The sequence below is a fragment of the Crinia signifera genome, chromosome 3 (assembly GCF_055691185.1).
Source record: "Crinia signifera chromosome 3, ASM5569118v1, whole genome shotgun sequence".
Lineage (NCBI taxonomy): Eukaryota > Metazoa > Chordata > Amphibia > Anura > Myobatrachidae > Crinia > Crinia signifera.
In genome coordinates this window covers 339,191,246-339,212,848 of record NC_139219.1, presented here as the reverse complement: position 1 = coordinate 339,212,848, position 21,603 = coordinate 339,191,246, and the positions used below count along the sequence as shown (strand labels likewise).

General features: G+C 49.7%; 1 protein-coding gene across 1 annotated transcript; it reads right to left on the bottom strand.

Annotated features, from left to right (window-relative positions):
* Positions 1–3,627: 3,627 nt before the first annotated feature.
* CCDC121 (coiled-coil domain containing 121) lies at positions 3,628–21,376 on the bottom strand. Its single transcript, XM_083174837.1, has 2 exons — positions 21,262–21,376; positions 3,628–4,891 (listed from the first exon to the last, which is right to left on the bottom strand). The coding sequence occupies exon 2, from the start codon at positions 4,889–4,891 to the stop codon at positions 4,028–4,030; it is 864 nt and encodes a 287-aa protein (XP_083030963.1). The 5' UTR covers positions 21,262–21,376; the 3' UTR covers positions 3,628–4,027.
* Between the last annotated feature and the right edge of the window lie 227 nt (positions 21,377–21,603).

Here is a 21,603-nt window from a genome sequence, read left to right as displayed (position 1 = left end):
TCTATTAGTCCTCCCTTAGACCACCTTTGGTAGGTACTGACCTCTGCACACTGGGAACCCAGTCATCACTATGTGGTCCCTGTCACTCATGGCTGTGTATATATAATGTTATGGCTCATGTCTGTATATAATGTTATGGCTCATGGGTGTATATACAGTATGAGAACATGTTGTCATAGAACAGTAATGGAAACCTCAAATAATAATATGAAAGCATATTTTGAAAGAATGTGTACGACCAACACAACAGTATTTATGAAAATGCGCAGAATAGAATCTGTAACGGGAATTGGACCTAACTGTAAATACTCAAGCTGAGAGGAAAACATGCTGCAATGGGTTGAGTATGGGAGAAACACAAGGGGAGGTTGGGAGAGAAGCACAAGGGGAGAGAGGGAGGTTTGGGAGAGAAGCACAAGGGGAGAGAGGGAGGTTTGGGAGAGAAGCACAAGGGGAGAGAGGGAGGTTTGGGAGAGAAGCACAAGGGGAGAGAGGGAGGTTGGGAGAGAAGCACAAGGGGAGAGTGGGAGGTTGGGAGAGAAGCACAAGGGGAGAGAGGGAGGTTGGGAGAGAAGCACAAGGGGAGAGAGGGAGGTTCGGGAGAGAAGCACAAGGGGAGAGAGGGAGGTTGGGAGAGAAGCACAAGGGGAGAGAGGGAGGTTTGGGAGAGAAGCACAAGGGGAGAGAGGGAGGTTGGGAGAGAAGCACAAGGGGAGAGAGGGAGGTTTGGGAGAGAAGCACAAGGGGAGAGAGGGAGGTTTGGGAGAGAAGCACAAGGGGAGAGAGGGAGGTTTGGGAGAGAAGCACAAGGGGAGAGAGGGAGGTTTGGGAGAGAAGCACAAGGGGAGAGAGGGAGGTTGGGAGAGAAGCACAAGGGGAGAGTGGGAGGTTGGGAGAGAAGCACAAGGGGAGAGAGGGAGGTTGGGAGAGAAGCACAAGGGGAGAGAGGGAGGTTCGGGAGAGAAGCACAAGGGGAGAGAGGGAGGTTGGGAGAGAAGCACAAGGGGAGAGAGGGAGGTTTGGGAGAGAAGCACAAGGGGAGAGAGGGAGGTTGGGAGAGAAGCACAAGGGGAGAGAGGGAGGTTTGGGAGAGAAGCACAAGGGGAGAGAGGGAGGTTCGGGAGAGAAGCACAAGGGGAGAGAGGGAGGTTGGGAGAGAAGCACAAGGGGAGAGAGGGAGGTTCGGGAGTGAAGCACAAGGGGAGAGAGGAGGTTGAGGGGATAAGGAGAAGGGAAGAAAGAAATGTTGGGGGGAGAAGAACAGGGAGAGAGAGGGAGGTTGGTGGGAAAAGCGCAAGGGGAGAGAGGAAGGTTGAGTCGAGGGAAGAAGCACGAGGGAGAGAGGGAGATTGGGGGAGAAGCACAAGGGGAGAGAGGGAGGTTCGGGAGAGAAGCACAAGGGGAGAGAGGGAGGTTGAGGGGATAAGGAAAAGGGAAGAAAGAAATGTTGGGGGGAGAAGCACAGGGAGAGAGAGGGAGGTTGGTGGGAAAAGCGCAAGGGGAGAGAGGAAGGTTGAGTCGAGGGAAGAAGCACGAGGGAGAGAGGGAGATTGGGGGAGAAGCACAAGGGGAGAGAGGGAGGTTCGGGAGAGAAGCACAAGGGGAGAGAGGGAGGTTGAGGGGATAAGGAAAAGGGAAGAAAGAAATGTTGGGGGGAGAAGCACAGGGAGAGAGAGGGAGGTTGGTGGGAAAAGCGCAAGGGGAGAGAGGAAGGTTGAGTCGAGGGAAGAAGCACGAGTGAGAGAGGGAGATTGGGGGAGAAGCACAAGGGGAGAGAGGGAGGTTTGGGAGAGAAGCACAAGGGGAGAGAGGGAGGTTGAGGGGATAAGGAGAAGGGAAGAAAGAAATGTTGGGGGGGAGAAGCACAGGGAGAGAGAGGGAGGTTGGTGGGAGAAGCACAAGGGGAGAGAGGGAGGTTGAGTTGAGGGAAGAAGCACGAGAAAGAGAGGGAGGTTGGGGGAGAAGCACAAGGGGAGAGAGGGAGATTGTGGGGAGAAGCACATGGGGGGAGGGGGAGGTTGGAATGAGAAGCATAAGGGGAGAGAGGGAGTTTAGGGGAGAAGCACAAGGGAAGAGAGGGAGGTTGAAGGGAGAAGCGCAACGGGGGTTGTGTTGTTCTGAGTAATAGAGAAGAGAGTGTGGAAGGGAAGAGGATCAGCGAGGAGAAAACAGAAAACATAATTGCACCGGATTGGTGAGGGCAGAGGGAGAGAGATATTTGGGTTGAGGAGTTTCAGCGTGCGGCGAGGGTGTCCCTAGACTCAATTTCATAGAGTCATTTTAAAAAAGCAGCTAATTATGACATGTTTTATTTTTTATTTTGTGCACATCCCGGGGCAGTATGTGCGTGTTCTGCCCACTCCATACACGATGGCATCTGGTACAGTACAGAGGAAATATCTTGCAGTTATTGGTACATTTCAGACTGACAGTGACACAACACAAACATCCAAGTGCCGCCCCCTCAACTAATGCCACCCTCCAGCTAGTGCCGCCTTCCTCAACTAGTGCTATTTTCCAGCTAGTGCCGTCCCCCCAACTAGTGTTGCTTTCCAGCTAGTGCCGCCACCCCAACTAGTTCTGCCTTCCAGCTAGTGCCGCCCCCCAACTAGTGCTGCTTTCCATCTAGTGCCACCCCCCAACTAGTGCTGCTTTCCAGCTAGTGCCGTCCCCCAACTAGTGCTGCTTTCCAGCTAGTGCCGTCCCCCAACTAGTGCTGCTTTCCAGCTAGTGCCGTCCCCCAACTAGTGCTGCTTTCCAGCTAGTGCCGTCCCCCCAACTAGTGCTGCTTTCCATCTAGTGCCGCCCCCCAACTAGTGCTGCTTTCCAGCTAGTGCTGTCCCCCAACTAGTGCTGCTTTCCAGCTAGTGCCGCCTTCCTCAACTAGTGCTATTTTCCAACTAGTGCCGCCCCCCCCAACTAGTTCTGCTTTCCAGCTAGTGCCGCCCCCCCAACTAGTTCTGCCTTCCAGCTAGTGCCGCCCGCCAACTAGTGCTGCTTTCCAGCTAGTGCCGCCCCCCAACTAGTGCTGCTTTCCAGCTAGTGCCGTCCCCCCAACTAGTGTTGCTTTCCAGCTAGTGCCGCCCCCCAACTAGTGCTGCTTTCCAGCTAGTGCCGTCCCCCCAACTAGTGTTGCTTTCCAGCTAGTGCCCCCCAACTAGTGCTGCTTTCCAGCTAGTGCCACTGCCCCCCCAACTAGTTCTGCTTTCCAGCTAGTGCCGCCGCCCCCCACTAGTGCTGCTTTCCAGCTAGTGCCGCCCCCCAACTAGTGCTGCTTTCCAGCTTGTGCCGCCCCCCAACTAGTGCTGCTTTCCAGCTAGTGCCGTCCCCCCAACTAGTGCTGCTTTCCAGCTAGTGCCGCCCCCCAACTAGTGCTGCTTTCCAGCTAGTGCCATTCCCCCAACTAGTGTTGCTTTCCAGCTAGTGCCCCCCAACTAGTGCTGCTTTCCAGCTAGTGCCGCTGCCCCCCCAACTAGTTCTGCTTTCCAGCTAGTGCCGCCGCCCCCCACTAGTGCTGCTTTCCAGCTAGTGCCGCCCCCCAACTAGTGCTGCTTTCCAGCTACTGCCCCCCCCAACTAGTGCTGCTTTCCAGCTAGTGCCCCCCCAACTAAAGTGCCGCCCCCCCAACTAGTGCTGCTTTCCAGCTAGAGACACCTGCTCAACTAGTGCCGCCCTCCAGCTAGTGCCACTCCCCCAGCTAGTGCTGATCCCAAACTAGTGCTGCCCTTAGACAACTGCCTCACCTGCCTATTGGGAAACTCAGCACCAGTGCAGATAGTGTGTGAAGAATGTGGAGTTAATTGTTATCATGAAAATGTTTATTTGGACATTTCCACATTTTTTCAGGTAGACGAATTTCAGAGCATTAGACCCCCCCCTCCCCCCATCACTAGCTACTGTACAACATGCACCATGACCTTGTATACACCCCATGTAGGCACCACTATGGGGCTACTATACTGCCTGGTGGACATTACAGAGTGAGGCATCCCCTGTGTCCTTCCTCCTCCCTCCATCAGATTCTGCATCATACACTTGGAAGCGTGGACACCATCCTCATCTTGTGCTGGACCACCCCCGCATCCTTCCTGCATTGCTGCTCCCTCTGCAGCTGCTGGTTCTGCTCCTTCAGCCTCTTCTGCTGAGACTGCAGGACACGAAACCGCTGGATGAGCTGGGACAGCTCCTGTCTGAGGCCTTGGTTCTGCTCGTTCACCTTCCTGCTGACCTCCTGCAATGCCTTCCTGGCCTCCTCATGGGCCTTCTGGGACAGCCGGTTCAGCTGCTTCTCAGAGTCCTGCTGACATTGCGCCTTTTGCCGCAGGAAGGCGCTCTTTACCCTAAGCAGGGACTCAGCGTGGTGTCCTCGGGTGGCCATCACCTCCTCTTCCAGGAGTCTTATGAGGTCGGCCTGCTCCTTCTCCAGCTCCTTCATTGGTTCCAGGTCTTCCAGCTCTTTCTGCAATTTGGCAAGCTCTGTCTCCTTCTCCAGCAGTCGGTCCCGCAGCTTCTTTTCCTCGTTCTGGAATCGGGCCTCGAGCTCTGATTTCTGCCGCTGAATGTCCTCCAGCTCCCGCCTATTCTGGTCGCTCAGACTGACGATGGTATCCTGGCGTCTCTGGCTCCTCTTGCTCATATATAGCAGATATTCCTGGCTCTCCACGCGGACCTTCTCGGCTTCCTCATGCAGCAGCTCGTTCTCCGTGCGTAGCTGCTCCAGCCGCCGCCTCAGGCCCTCTTCTTCAGCTACCAGGTGGTTGTGCTCCTGTTGGAGGAGGGACTTCCTTGCGCTCTCCACCTCTTGGGTCCCATCTCCGTCCTCCACCTGTTCAGGGGCATCTGCCCCAGAGACCTCTGCAGCTTTGCCCGATGACTTCTTCTTTGGTGCCATCTGTGAAATACAAGAAGAAAATGTGTCATGCCCCTTTACACCAAATACGGACTGTGTGCAAAGGAGCTTACCATCTATTTCTGCTCCTGTATGGTGCTATTGGGGTGGTCTTGCCAGAAGCCCACTGTAATCACATTCTGATATTTGGGGTAATGGACATATCTGTTATTACTTCTCACATGAAGTAACGAGAAAGGACCTCATGGACTTTTCTGCTAGACAGTGCTGTCATTTCTCTTCCCAGATGGCTGTAGCTTCTGCTGACCTCCGTGCAGGTCCCAGCAGGTTCCCCCCAACCTTAGATACTCACTGTCCTGCCCATGCCGGCAGCGGGATCCACCCCATTATCTTCCCAGATGGCTGTAGATTCTACTGACCTCCGTGCAGGTCCCAGCAGGATCCCCCCAACCTCAGATACTCACTGTCCTGCCCCTGCCGGCAGCGGGATCCACCCCATTATCTTCCCAGATGGCTGTAGCTTCTACTGACCTCCGTGCAGGTCCCAGCAGGATCCCCCCAACCTCAGATACTCAGGGGGAAATTTACTAAGAATACGAATATGATTTCTCGTATTCCTATTCCTAATACGAATGAATACGACTGCATGCGGCTGTTTTAGCTGTATGCAAATTCGTGCTCCGGAGGGTAATTTACAAAGCAGCCAGATACGACTGCTTTGTAAACCCAGATGGCGTATTCATTTGTATGAATTCGTATTAGCGGCCGTATATACGGCCGCTAATATGAATTTGTATAGGCAGTCTGCACGGATCAGGCAGATCCCTGCAGTGTGTAAAAAAAAAAAAACGGCGTAACCAGCACCAGGCCCAAAGAGCCGGGCAGGTTTTAAAAAATCAGGAAACCATTGAAGTCGGGCATCCCTGAATTTTTTAAATCAGCCCCAGGCTCCAGGGCCGGGGCTGGTCCCCAAAATACGGGGGGGGGGGGGGGGGACGACAAAATGAATAGGGTCCCTCGTATTTTAAGAACCAGCCCCAGGCCCAACCAGCCAGCAGGGTAATGCCACAGCCGGGGGGAGACTTTTTATACAAGTCCCCCTGGCCAAAGCATTCATCCCTACTGACCAGTCAGCCTGGGCAGGGGTCCTGGGGGCCCCCCCCAATGAAGGCGTCCCCACCTTAAGAACTTACCTGCCCAGGCTGAAGCCTGGTGCTGTGCCCGGTACCCCTGGGTGTTGGGTACTGAGCTGATAAAGTGTAAAAAAAATAGAATTATAAACCATTGTCTAAAACCGTGGAACTATGAGTCCCAGCAAGCGTCCCCAGCATGCTGCGACTTGGAGCGGAGCCCTATTTCGTCAGTTCCCTGATTTTTTAAAACCAGCCCCGGCTCTTTGAGGGGGGACCCCATGCCGTTTTTTTTTTTATTTATTTATTTTTTAACCTTTTTTTGTTTACACTGAAGCCTGCACTGATCTGACTGATCTGATGGATCTGACTGATCCGTGCAGGCCAAGGCCAAATACGCCAGGAAAGTGAAGTCTATTTGGTCGGCAATTAGCGGCAGTTTGCCGATAATTAGCGGTTGTATTTTAATACAGCCGCTTAGTAAATTAGGAATCACCTCCTGTTCTCACAGCACTCTTCTTGTATTTCAACTACAGCTCTTATCTACAATCTATACCTGCATCTCTTCTTATTCACTTCCTTATATCTCAGCTGTATTGTGTACTTAGCATTGTGCTTTAATTGTGTTATGTCTAGTTCTGTGTACCCTGTACTGTTCTTTTGTGTTCTATATGTAGAGTACTGGCTGGTGCAATCACCATGTGGTGCTGCTGATTGGCTGCCTGGGTGCTGCACAGCTCAGTTATGATATGTTCCCCATGTCTGTGTCCCTCATTAGAGTACATCTAGTGTATATATATCAGTACTTTTACTGGCTACCTAGCTGACTGCGTAATCACCATGTGGTGCTATTGAATGGCTGCCTGGGTGCTGCACAGCTCAGTAATGATATGTTCCCCATGTCCGTGTCCCTCATTAGAGTACATCTAGTATATCTATCTATCTATCTATCTATCTATCTATCTATCTATCTATCTATCTATACTGTTACTGGCTACCTAGCTGGCTGTGCAATCACCATGTGGTGCTGCTGAATTTCTGCCTGGGTGCTGCACAGCTCAGTTATGATATGTTCCCCATGTCCGTGTCCCTCATTAGAGTACATATAGTGTATATATATATATATATATATATATATATATATATATATATATCAGTACTGTTACTGGCTACCTAGCTGGCTGTGCAATCAGTATGTGGTGCCGCTGAATGGCTGCCTGGGTGCTGCAAAGCTCAGTAATTATATGTTCCCCATGTCCGTGTCCCCCATCAGGATAAATTTAGTGTATATCTGTATGTGTCCTATATCTGTATTGTTACTGGCTACCTATCTGGCTGTGCAATAACCATGTGGTGCTGCTGAATGGCTGCCTGGTGCTGTACAGATCAGTAATATATGTTCCCCATGTCTGTGTCCCCCATCAGGATACATCTAGTACATATTTGTACATGTCCTATATCTGTACTGTTACTGGCTACCTATCTGGCTGTGCAATCACAATGTGGTGCTGCTGAATGGCTGCCTGGGTGCTGCACAGCTCAGTAATGATATGTTCCCCATGTCCGTGTCCCTCATTAGAGTACATCTAGTACATATATCAGTACTGTTACTGGCTGTGCAATCACCATGTGGTGCCGCTGAATGGCTGCCTGGGTGCTGCACAGCTCAGTAATTATATGTTCCCCATGTCCGTGTCCCTCATTAGAGTACATCTAGTATATATATATATATCAGTACTGTTACTGGATACCTAGCTGGCTGTGCAATCAGTATGTGGTGCTGCTGAATGGCTGCCTGGGTGCTGCACAGCTCAGTAATGATATGTTCCCCATGTCTGTGTCCCTCATTAGAGTACATCTAGTATATATATCAGTACTGTTACTGGCTGTGCAATCACCATGTGGTGCCGCTGAATGGCTGCCTGGGTGCTGCACAGCTCAGTAATGATATGTTCCCCATGTCCGTGTCCCTCATTAGAGTACATCTAGTATATATATATCAGTACTGTTACTGGATACCTAGCTGGCTGTGCAATCAGTATGTGGTGCTGCTGAATGGCTGCCTGGGTGCTGCACAGCTCAGTAATGATATGTTCCCCATGTCTGTGTCCCTCATTAGAGTACATCTAGTATATATATCAGTACTGTTACTGGCTGTGCAATCACCATGTAGCGCCGCTGAATGGCTGCCTGGGTGCTGCATAGCTCGGTAATTATATGTTCCCATGTCTGTGTCCCTCATAGAGTACATCTAGTATATATATATATATATATATATATATATATATATATATATATATATATATATATATATATATATATATATATAGAACAGACTCTTGTTTCGCGCCACTTATTTGTTTGATATTATACTCTGGCTGCCGTACTCACAAGAACCCCTGTTGGATGGGGGAAAGAAGAATATGGATAGCAGTTGTGAGTTGGCGCCCTTTTTTATGCCTTTAAGTACTGGGTCTCTATTAGCCTTTGATGAATAATAACATGGATAAGAGTAAAGTCCAAAACTTTGTAAATATTTATTAAAAGGTCTTTAAAACCACTTAGTAGTGGTGAATATTCCAGATCATAAAAAGTTTTTCACATTAGCAAACAGATGTTCCCAACGCGTTTCGTCCCTGCAAGGGACTTCATCAGGGGTTTGCGAACTTATTAGAAACAATTTCCCCGAATCTCGTATGTGGGATAAAACACCAACCAGGAATGGATAGATACACTCTTATTGGAAAGCTCTCATCCAGTGGTCAATATTGGATCAAGAACTCGTAGTTTCTTGTGAAGGTTATATCGGTGAATTTGCAGCCTGGTAGCTTTAAGGGTTTGGCTGGTTGGAGAGTTCCTCCTATATGATTATCTCCAGTATGGAATTGGTTGAACTAGTAAGACATATTTTCAGTGGAAATAAACTGTCAATAAAATCAATTATAACCCGCATACAAATTGCAGTTTTTTGTTCCGCAAATGGTTCTCACTGTCCTTTTGGAGGTGTGTACCGGTGAAAGGCTCAGTGGGCCTTTCACCGGTACACACCTCCAAAAGGACAGTGAGAACCATTTGCGGAACAAAAAACTGCAATTTGTATGCGGGTTATAATTGATTTTATTGACAGTTTATTTCCACTGAAAATATGTCTTACTAGTTCAACCAATTCCATACTGGAGATAATCATATAGGAGGAACTCTCCAACCAGCCAAACCCTTAAAGCTACCAGGCTGCAAATTCACCGATATAACCTTCACAAGAAACTACGAGTTCTTGATCCAATATTGACCACTGGATGAGAGCTTTCCAATAAGAGTGTATCTATCCATTCCTGGTTGGTGTTTTATCCCACATACGAGATTCGGGGAAATTGTTTCTAATAAGTTCGCAAACCCCTGATGAAGTCCCTTGCAGGGACGAAACGCGTTGGGAACATCTGTTTGCTAATGTGAAAAACTTTTTATGATCTGGAATATTCACCACTACTAAGTGGTTTTAAAGACCTTTTAATAAATATTTACAAAGTTTTGGACTTTACTCTTATCCATGTTATTATTCATCAAAGGCTAATAGAGACCCAGTACTTAAAGGCATAAAAAAGGGCGCCAACTCACAACTGCTATCCATATATATATATATATATATATATATATATATATATATATATATATATATATATATATATATATATATATATATATATATATATATATATATATATATATATATCTCAGTACTGTTACTGGCTACCTAGCTGGCTGTGCAATCACCATGTAGCGCCGCTGATTGGCTGCCTGGGTGCTGCACAGCTCAGTAATTATATGTTCCCCAGGTCTGTGTCCCTCATTAGAGTACATCTAGTATATATACAGTATATATCTCAGTACTGTTACTGGCTACCTAGCTGGCTGTGTAATCACCATGTGGCGCCGCTGATTGGCTGCCTGGGTGCTGCACTGTTCTTAATTATATGTTCCCCATGTCTGTGTCCCTCATTAGAGTACATCTAGTGTATATATATCAGTACTGTTACTGGCTGTGCAATCACCATGTGGCGCCACTGAATGGCTGCCTGGGTACTGCACAGCTCAGTAATGATATGTTCCCCATGTTCGTATCCCTTATTAGAATGCGTCTTGTGCATATCTCTATGTGTGATGTATATCTGTACTGCCATTGTTGCCTGTTCCTTGTACTGATAACCCTTTGTATTGCAGTATGTGCACTGTTATTTTTAAAGTCTGTAAATAAAACTTACTTACTTACCATTCTTTTGAATGGGGATTCCTATTCGTATTTCCCGATGGTGTATACATTCGTATTTGTAAATACAAATACGATCTTGCCATCAATACGAATACGAATTAGCATATTTTTTGGATAGTAAATCCCAAAAATACGAATGTGTATAAAATAGGTGTATTTCTGTATACGAATTTCTATTTCTGTATACGAATACACCTATTTTTTACGATTTTAGCTTAGTATAATTCCCCCTCACTGTCCAGCCCCTGCCGGTCACCCTATCCCACCATTCTCTTTCCAGGTGGCTGTAGCTTCTCCTGACCTCCCAGCAGGACCCCCACAACCTCAGATACTCACTGTCCAGCCCCTGCCGGCCGCCCTATCCCACCATTACAATTATTGAGGTGAAGTGTATGCAATGCTGCCGGTCCATATGTCCACAAAGGACTGACCCATAGTATAGTGTCTGTCTGAGGCATATATAGTGTGGGGCATGTGCCCTGGGCACTGTGACAGGCAGAGCTGCCATCAGACATAGTGTGGACCAGAACGGACAAAATAGGCAGGGCCCCCGTCCCTTGTTTCCCTAACACCTGGAATGTCTGGTGTCAGGAACCAGGTTGAATGGTTCAGTCTGTTTTGTTTTCTGTTCAGTTTGTGTTAGGCATTTGACTCACTGGTGGCCTCCAGTGGTAGGTCTGTGCCATATCAGCTTAATATTCTGGGAGCTAATTATTCACTAGTCTGCGAGGTAATGAGCTCGTTAAGCACAAGCTTGGGAGCTGCCTAGATCTCCGCCAGGTGTAATTAATCACTTGAGCCCTTTATAGGGCAGGCTCTCCTGCAATACTCTGCCAGTGATAGCTTCCTGCTTCTAGTGTCCAGTTCCCTTGATAAGCTTTCTGCCAGCTAACCCCGGCCCCTGGCTAGAATGCCTATGCCTAGTCCCCGGACTTTATCCAGTCCCACTCCTGGCATCAGTGTTTTGCCGTTGGTTTGTCTATCATCACACTGTTCTCAGCTCCAATACCCGGTCCAATCCCACTGGTTATTCCCCATCTTGGGTCACGTAAGTGCTCCTGTGGAGCCTGGTTATTTTCTATTTTGTTCTTTTGGAGAGCTGCCGAGCTCTTTTAGTTATTGGGCTGTTCAGCCCATTGTTTACTTGCTTTTGCCCTTTCTATGCATTTAATAGGCAGGGCCTCCCACGTTCAGTCCTGGTTTTGTTTTGGGGATTCCCCTCTTAGCCTTGTCTCCTTTTTGTGTGGAGATTCCCCGTACTCCGTCTCTTGTGCTTGCGACTGGGTCGCATTCCCGTCATTGGCCAGGTGCCAGCATACAGGGGCATCTTTCAGTTAGGCCCGTTAGTTAGATCATCCTCTTCAGTTACCCCTGACGATCGCTCACCTTTTGTCCATCCATAAGACCTAGCTGCATCGAGGTTGGAGCGGGCCTATCTCACTCCTTCGAACGCGGCGGCCACAGGTGAAGCCTAGTTCCTGCAGAGGTTTGTCATCTGCCCGGGGTACTCAATAGAGTCAGTGTAGGGTTCGCTGTGGCCATTCTAACCAGCGGTCCCGGCTACGGGCTCACGCCTGACCTCCAGCTCCCTGCCTCCAGTGGTTTCCCCCAGCGCCCAGGCAGCAACCATAACACCTGGTGAGACCTCCAGTGTCCATAGCTGTATCCGCACTACTCTGGGCCTGGGACTGGAGTCCCCACAGTCTTCCACTGATGACAGGCCGAGTAATGGGGAAGGCACCGGGGGGGGGTGGGGGGGGGTTCCAAATGTAATCCAAAGTCTCCCACTCTGCAGGGCATTGGTGTAAGTACGGGAGTCTGGGGGAGCAGAAACAGCCTTTTATACACTGGATACTGCATGGAATACAGTACAGGTTGAGTATCCCTTATCCAAAATGCTCGGGACCAGGAGAATTTTGGATAACGGATTATTCCGTATTTCGGAATATTTTAATATTTCAATGATGTATTTTGAAGTATCTTGCATTTATGCTGTATAAACACATAATATACACACAAATATATTTTATTACCACATAAAATACACACAAATATATTTTAATTGTTAAAAAAACAAGGTTTCAAAACGTGAAACAAAATGTGTGTACTATCTCAGCACTGAATTTGAATGCCAAGCAATCATTGTCTTGCACATATATAGTGCCAGGTACATATCATGTCCCCAGTGATGCTGTTACAAATGTCCCCAGTGAGTTTTTAGCAAAAAAAAATTTTTTTTTCACTTTCTGGAATGTCCGTATTTCGGAATAATTCGGATAACGGATATTCGGATACGGGATACTCGACCTGTATTAATATGTCACAGTACAGGTGGTCCATAGTATAGTAATATACACCATCCAGGAGGAAGGCTACTAAAGCCGAAACGGGCTCATTGACTGCAGAATATGGATGGGTGAATATGTTTGTGCCCCATAACTTCTGAATACTTGTTATACAAACCAGTCTATGTACTAAGGACTATGAAGTAGCCAATACATTCAATGGATTATCTATAAAAGAGGTGTGTGACCTGGTATGTCTCATACGGATATATAATATACACAAACATAATAGAACCAGTGCTGCACTTTCTAAGCCCACAATCTCCCACCACATGGTAAGGCTCCTGTCTCTTCCTCCTGGCAGCTGCTCTCTGGTCCATTGCAATGTTTACTGCCACACATACAGTAAATTTGGTAGAAGAAGCTGGTACACTGGGCATGTGCAGCAGCTCCGCTCTGTCCCTTACACTGCATGATGTGGTGGCAGCTCTGCTCTGTCCCTTACACTGCATGATGTGGCAGCAGTTCCGCTCTGTCCTGTACACTGCATGATGTGGTGGCAGCTCTGCTCTGTACCTTACACTGCATGATGTGGTGGCAGCTCTGCTCTGTCCCTTACACTGCATGGTGTGGTGGCAGCTCCGCTCTGTCCCGTACACTGCATGATGTGGCGGCTGCTCCGCTCTGTCCCTCACACTGCATGATGTGGCGGCAGCTCCGCTCTGTCCCTTACACTGCATGATGTGGCGGCAGCTCCGCTCTGTCCCTTACACTGCATGATGTGGCGGCAGCTCTGCTCTGTCCCTTACACTGTATGATGTGGTGGCAGCTCCGCTCTGTCCCTTACACTGCATGATGTTGTGGCAGCTCTGTCCCTTACACTGCATGATGTGGTCGCAGCTCCGCTCTGTCCCTTACACTGCATGGTGTGGTGGCAGCTCTGCTCTGTCCCTTACACTGTATGATGTGGTGGCAGCTCCGCTCTGTCCCTTACACTGCATGATGTGGTGGCAGCTCCGCTCTGTCCCTTACACTGCATGATGTGGTGGCAGCTCCGCTCTGTCCCTTACACTGCATGGTGTGGTGGCAGCTCCGCTCTGTCCCTTACACTGCATGATGTGGTGGCAGCTCTGCTCTGTCCCTTACACTGCATGATGTGGTGGCAGCTCTGCTCTGTCCCTTACACTGCATGATGTGGTGGCATATCTGCTTTGTCCCTTACACTGCATGATGTGGCGGCAGCTCCGCTGATCATTTTATATACCCGTGCTGTTGTTGGCATAATGTAAGGCACTTTCCAAGACGAGGGGGGTTTCCAGGCAACCAGAACCCCCCTGCGTTTTCCTATGGGCCAGGTCAGTACCCTCCAAGTACATTGCAGATGTAACATGTGCAGCGAGACCTGGTAACGCCATGCTGCACTGCAGGGGGGCAGAGGTAACACGTGCAGAGTGACCTTTGGGTGGGAGGTGGGGTGTTGAATTGTGTTTTATATTTGAATTATTTTAGCTATGTTAAACAAATGTTTGTATTGTAATCAGCAGCATGTTTATACAGTATATTGTGTTTCTAAGAAATTAGCTCCCACTGTATACAGGATATATAACTATTACATTATTATATACATTATATGCGCAGGCGCTGTCTAACTGACACGGAGGAATGTGGGCAGCAGCGAGGAGTAGGAGGCTCTCGGAAAAATTTATAGTTGTATTGTGGAGACCTGTGTCATCATTGTGTGGTTACTGTGTATGACTGCTAAACAGAGAGCTTCAGGACAGAGCAGGCTGGCGGTGGCCATAAGGACAGAGTAGGAGGGTGGTAGTGGCCATAAGGACAGAGTAGGAGGCTGGTAGTGGCCATAAGGACAGAGTAGGAGGCTGGTAGTGGCCATAGGGACAGAGTAGGAGGCTGGTAGTGGCCATAAGGACAGAGTAGGAGGCTGGTAGTGGCCATAAGGACAGTGTAGGAGGCTGGTGGTGGTCATAAGGAAAGCGTAGGAGGCTGGTGGTGGCCATAAAGACAGTGTAGGAGGCTGGTGGTCGAAAGAAAGTATAGGATTCTGGTGGTGGCCATAAGGACAACGTAGGAAGCTAGAGGTCACGAAGATGGTGTAGGAGACTGGTGGTGGCCATATGGACAGTGAAGTAGGCTGGTGGTGGTCATAAGGCCAGGGTAGAAGGCTGGTGGTGGCCATAAGAACAGCGAAGAAGGCTGGTGGTGGCCATAAGGACAGCGTCAGAGGCTGGCGACCATAAGGACAGCATAGGAGGCTGGTGGTGGACATAAGGACAGTGTAGAAGGCTGGTGGTGGCCAAAAGTACAGCGTAGGAAGGCTGGTGACCATAAGGAATATGTAGGAGACTGGCGGTGGCCATAGGGACAGCATAGGAGGCTGGTGGTGCCCATAAGGACAGCGCAGGAGGCTGGTGGCCATAAGGACAGTTTAGGAGGTTGGTGGTGGTCATAAGGACAGCATAAGAGGCTGGTGGTGGACATAAGGACAGTATAGAAGGCTGGTGGTGACCATAAGGACAGTGTAGAAGGTTGGTGGTGGCCAAAAGTACAGCGTAGGAGGCTGGTGACCATAAGGAATATGTAGGAGACTGGCGGTGGCCATAGGGACAGCGTAGGAGGCTGGTGGTGCCCATAAGGACAGCATAGGAGGCTGGTGGTGGCCATAAGGACAGCATAGGAGGCTGGTGGTGGCCATAAGGACAGCATAGGAGGCTGGTGGTGGCCATAAGGACAGCATAGGAGGCTGGTGGTGGCCATAAGGACAGCATAGGAGGCTGGTGGTGGCCATAAGGACAGTGTAGGAGGCTGGTGGTAGCATAAGGGTGGTGTAGGAGGCTGGTGGTTGCCATAAGGACAGAATAGGAGGCTGGTGGTGGTCATAAGGACAGTGTAGAAGGCTGGTGGTAGCAAAAAGACTGTGCAGGAGTCTGGAGGTGGTCATATGGACAGTGTAGTTGGCTGGTGGTGGTCATAAGGATAGAGTAGGAGGCTGGTGGTCATAAGGATAGTGTAGGAGGCTGGTGGTGGCCATAAGGATGGTGTAGGAGGCTGGTGGTGGTCATACGGCGGTGCAGGAGGCTGGTGGTGGTCATAAGGACAGTGTAGTAGGCTGTTGGTGGTCATAAGGATAGAGTAGGAGGCTGGTGGTCATAAGGACAGTGTAGGAGGCTGGTGGTGGTCATAAGTGTGAGGTTATCAGACTCACAATAAGACTGTAATTATTATATTTTATTATGTGTAGTGAGTAATGTACTTTTTAGTCCGTCTGTACCCTCTTGTTCTCCGTAGATGTTTCTATTCCCCATATCTGTGTGTATTTCCAGAACCATAGTATTAAGGCCCCCATACACTAGGGCGACTTGTCCTGCTGGTGGGAGCAGGGGGGGCTGGGGACACTGCGGGGGACACAGGCGGCATAGAGCCGGGCAGAGGGAGCCGGGAGCTGTCAGTGCTAGGAAAAAAGCCTATACAATGAATGGGCAGCCTGTGATTGGCTGAGCGCTCTCTCAGCCAATTGCTGACTGGCTGAGAGAGCCAATCACAGGCCGCCCATTCATTGTATGGGCTTTTTTTTTTTATTCAGTACTGACGGCTCCCCCTTCCCGGCTCTATGCCGCCTGTGTCCCCCGCAGCGTCCCCAGCCCCCCCTGCTCCGTCCACCGCCACGCCGCCCCACTAGGTCCCAAGTCGGGTGGTCGGACGCGCAGCAGGTCCGACCACCCGACGCAGATCCGATGCGCACGGGACCGCGCATCGGATCTGAGGGGACATCAAAACTAGCCGATTTTGGTCCGATTTCGGCCAGATCCGACTGATCTGGCCGAAATCTGACCAAAATCGGCTAGTGTATGGGGGCCTATAGACTGTAGATCAGATGCGGTTGCCCAAATATGGTCAGACAGGGAATGTCCACAGGGGGTGATCCAATCACCCTGCTATTTACAGGAGGGTTATAATCTTCACAGGGGGTGATCAGCACATAACGCAATCAGCCGATGTTTGTTCCTCCTTATTTGCACTGCTTTGTGCCTTTCTGGACTCTGGTAGACTCACTGGAACCGGACCCAGCAGGGGGGCAGCAGCAGATGGACAGCTGTAGCTTTAAAGGGGGGATATACCTGACTCTTGAATCCACCAATCCGGACGAGCGCACCGAGCCCAAAGCGTGGCGAGCGGCCGCGCATAACTTCACAGTTATACGTGTCCCCGTGCAGGGCTCGCTGCGCTCGCCACGCTTCGGGCTCGGTGGCTCGCTGCGCTCGCAACACTATATGAAATCGTCTCCATGCCGACGTGGATAGTGGGGGTATGAAAAGGTCGATTTGGTTGGCATGCGATGGACGCGATTTTTCCGACCCGATCAATACAATCAAAATCGAGGGCTCGCTGCGCTCGCCACGCTTCGGGTTGGCGTCAATAGTGGGGTGGCATTAACAATGGGGGGACATTAACCATACCTTCTAACCCTATACAATGAGAAATGGGCCATATTGGCCCATTTCCCATTGTTCCCTATGTAAAATCGGGTTGATCAACCCAATTTTAAACTTTAAAAATAATTTAACATTATTCTCTATGGGAAAATCACATTGATCGCATTGGTCACGGCCCATCATAATGGCCCGCAATGGACCCGATCAACGCGATTTTGTCTTTCACCGGCAAATACACTGGTGATTGACATAAAATCGGGTCCATCGGGTTGATCGCATGCCTTAAGTACCTTAAACTTAAGGCATGCGATCAACCCGACGGGCGCCGTGCTAGGAAACAAGTACCAAAATGACTTATACACATGCCAGCTTTTTATGTTAGTCGCAATCCTGGCCGAGGGGTCAAACTCTGCCAAGGGATCTTGTGGAACACATCGTCTGCCCGGGGTGGGCATCCTACTACGCTATTGTGTGGAACATCTGCTATCACTGCTGTGTGGAGAGTGATAGTTTTGTGATTTGGAACCGTGATGCTAAAAAGGACTGGATGTTTCTATGCTACATTTTGCCTCTTGTTCCTGTCTTTATCTACCTGTGTGTGCTGTGATAAAATAAACCGTATTTTGGTTTCATCTGCTCAGTGTCTGAGTGATTGAGGAACCGGTAACCTCACAATAAGGATGGTGTAGGAGGCTGGTGGTGGTCATAAGGACAGTGTAGAAGGCTGCTGGTGGTCATAAGGACAGTGTAGGAGTCTGGTGGTGGCCATGAGGACAGTGGAGGAGGCTGGTGGTGGTCATTAGGACAGCGTAGGAGGATGGTGTAGGCCATAAGGAAAGTTTAGGAGGTTAGTGGTGGTCATAAGGACAGTGTAGAAGGCTGCTGGTGACGATTAGGAATATGTAGCAGACTGGTGGTGCCCATAAGGACAGCGTAGGAAACTGGTGGTGACCATATGGACAGCGCAGGAGGCTGGTGGCCATAAGGACTATGTAGGAGACTGGTGGTGGCCATAAGGACAGCATAGGAGGCTGGTGGTGGCCAATTGATTGTAAGAGACTGATGACCAAAAGGACATTGTAGGAGGCTGGTGGTCATAAGGACAGTGCAGGAGGGCTGGTGGTCATAAGGACAGTATAGGAGGGTGGTGGTGGCCATAAGGACAGCATAGGAGGCTGGTGGCCATAAGGACAGCGTAGAAGGATGGTGGTGGCCATAAGGACAGCGTAGGAGGATGGTGGTGGCTCTCCGCTCTCTGTATTATACACATCACCAGCCACATTTCGCTCTCTGTATTAAACACACCTCCAGCCTCGTTCCTCTCTCTGTATTACACACACCACCAGCCACGTTTCGCTCTCTGTATTAAACACACCTCCAGCCTCGTTCCTCTCTCTGTATTACACACACCTCGAGCCACGTTCTGTTCTCTATATTATACACACCACCAGCCACATTCCGCTCTCTGTATTACACACACCTCCAGCCTCGTTCCTCTCTCTGTATTACACACACCACCAGCCACGTTAGGCTCTCTGTATTATACACATCACCAGCCACGTTCCTCTCTCTGTATTACACACACCACCAGCCACGTTAGGCTCTCTGTATTACACACACCACCAGCCAAGTTCCCCTCTCTGTATTACACACACCACCAGCCACGTTAGGCTCTCTGTATTATACACATCACCAGCGACATTCCGCTCTCTGTATTACACACACCACCAGCCACGTTAGGCTCTCTGTATTATACACATCACCAGCCACATTGCGCTCTCTGTATTACACACACCACCAGCCACGTTAGGCTCTCTGTATTATACACATCACCAGCCACATTGCGCTCTCTGTATTACACACACCACCAGCCACATTGCGCTCTCTGTATTACACACACCACCAGCCACATTCCGCTCTCTGTATTACACACACCTCCAGCCACGTTCCTCTCTCTGTATTATACACACCACCAGCCATGTTCCTCTCTCTGTATTACACACACCTCGAGCCACGTTCTGTTCTCTATATTATACACACCACCAGCCACATTCCGCTCTCTGTATTACACACACCACCAGCCACATTCCGCTCTCTGTATTACACACACCACCAGCCACGTTAGGCTCTCTGTATTATACACATCACCAGCCACGTTCCGCTCTCTGTATTACACACACCACCAGCCACGTTAGGCTCTCTGTATTACACACACCACCAGCCACGTTAGGCTCTCTGTATTATACACACCACCAGCCACGTTCTGTTCTCTATATTATACACACCACCAGCCACATTCCGCTCTCTTTATTACACACACCACCAGCCACATTCCGCTCTCTTTATTACACACACCACCAGCCACATTCCGCTCTCTGTATTACACACACCTCCAGCCACGTTCCTCTCTCTGTATTATACACACCAACAGCCACGTTCCTCTCTCTGTATTACACACACCTCGAGCCACGTTCTGTTCTCTATATTATACACACCACCAGCCACATTCCGCTCTCTTTATTACACACACCACCAGCCACATTCCGCTCTCTGTATTACACACACCTCCAGCCACGTTCCGCTCTCTGTATTACACACACCACCAGCCATGTTAGGCTCTCTGTATTACACACATCACCAGCCACATTCCGCTCTCTGTATTATACACATCCCCAGCCACATTCCGCTCTCTGTATTACACACACCACCAGCCACGTTCCGCTCTCTGTATTATACACACCACCAGCCACGTTCCTCTCTCTGTATCACACACACCCCCAGCCACGTTCCGCTCTCTGTATTACACACACCACCAGCCACGTTCCGCTCTCTGTATTATACACATCACCAGCCACATTCCGCTCTCTGTATTATACACATCCCCAGCCACATTCCGCTCTCTGTATTACACACACCACCAGCCACGTTCCGCTCTCTGTATTATACACACCACCAGCCACGTTCCTCTCTCTGTATCACACACACCCCCAGCCACGTTCCTCTCTCTGTATTACACACCTCACTAGCCACGTTCCTCTCTCTGTATTACACACACCACCAGCCACGTTCCGCTCTCTGTATTACACACACCCCCAGCCACGTTCCTCTCTCTGTATTACACACACCACCAGCCACGTTCCTCTCTCTGTATTACACACACCACCAGCCACGTTCCGCTCTCTGTATTATACACACCACCAGCCACGTTCCTCTCTCTGTATCACACACACCCCCAGCCACGTTCCGCTCTCTGTATTACACACACCACCAGCCACGTTCCGCTCTCTGTATTATACACATCACCAGCCACATTCCGCTCTCTGTATTATACACATCCCCAGCCACATTCCGCTCTCTGTATTACACACACCACCAGCCACGTTCCGCTCTCTGTATTATACACACCACCAGCCACGTTCCTCTCTCTGTATCACACACACCCCCAGCCACGTTCCTCTCTCTGTATTACACACCTCACTAGCCACGTTCCTCTCTCTGTATTACACACACCACCAGCCACGTTCCGCTCTCTGTATTACACACACCCCCAGCCACGTTCCTCTCTCTGTATTACACACACCACCAGCCACGTTCCTCTCTCTGTATTACACACACCACCAGCCACGTTCCGCTCTCTGTATTATACACACCACCAGCCACGTTCCTCTCTCTGTATCACACACACCCCCAGCCACGTTCCGCTCTCTGTATTACACACACCCCCAGCCACGTTCCGCTCTCTGTATTACACACACCACCAGCCACGTTCCGCTCTCTGTATTATACACACCACCAGCCACGTTCCTCTCTCTGTATCACACACACCCCCAGCCACGTTCCGCTCTCTGTATTACACACACCACCAGCCACATTCCGCTCTCTGTATCACACACACCCCCAGCCACGTTCCGCTCTCTGTATTACACACACCACCAGCCACGTTCCTCTCTCTGTATTACACACATCCCCAGCCACATTCCGCTCTCTGTATTACACACACCACCAGCCACGTTCCGCTCTCTGTATTTTGGTTACTCCCCTCTGCCTCCTGCTCTCCATACACTGACACTGATACATGTGACAACAGAATACGGTACAGGGGTATATGGATATAGCGATACATCTGATGTAATAATGGGGCAGATGTATTAAGCCTGGCCAAGAGATAAAGTGGAGATAAAGTAGAAGGAGATAATGCACCAGCTGTGTTTGAAATATGACAGTTGGGAGCTGATTTTATCTCCACTTTATCTCATCTGCCCCAATGTCTGGCACTCACCCGACTGTCAGGAAGAGATTCCCATGTGTTCTCTGCCCGCTCCCTGCTCTGTGTTACACAGTGTCTCCTAGTTACTGTACACAAGCCACATTACTGCATCTCACCCCTCCTCCTCCTCCTCCTCCTCCTCCTCCTCCTGCTTCCTCCCACCAGAGATGTGTCGGTCATGAGTGAGACGGCTCTTTTGAATGGCTCACTTAAAAGAGACAGCGAGCCATTGCTCCCTAACGGGTGAATGGTTTTCATACAATGCATTTGCCTGAGCGCAGCAATGCCACACAAGTGTAATACCTGACTCATACCTCCCTGGCAGCTGCTGTGATCTGTGCCGTGGGGTGACGG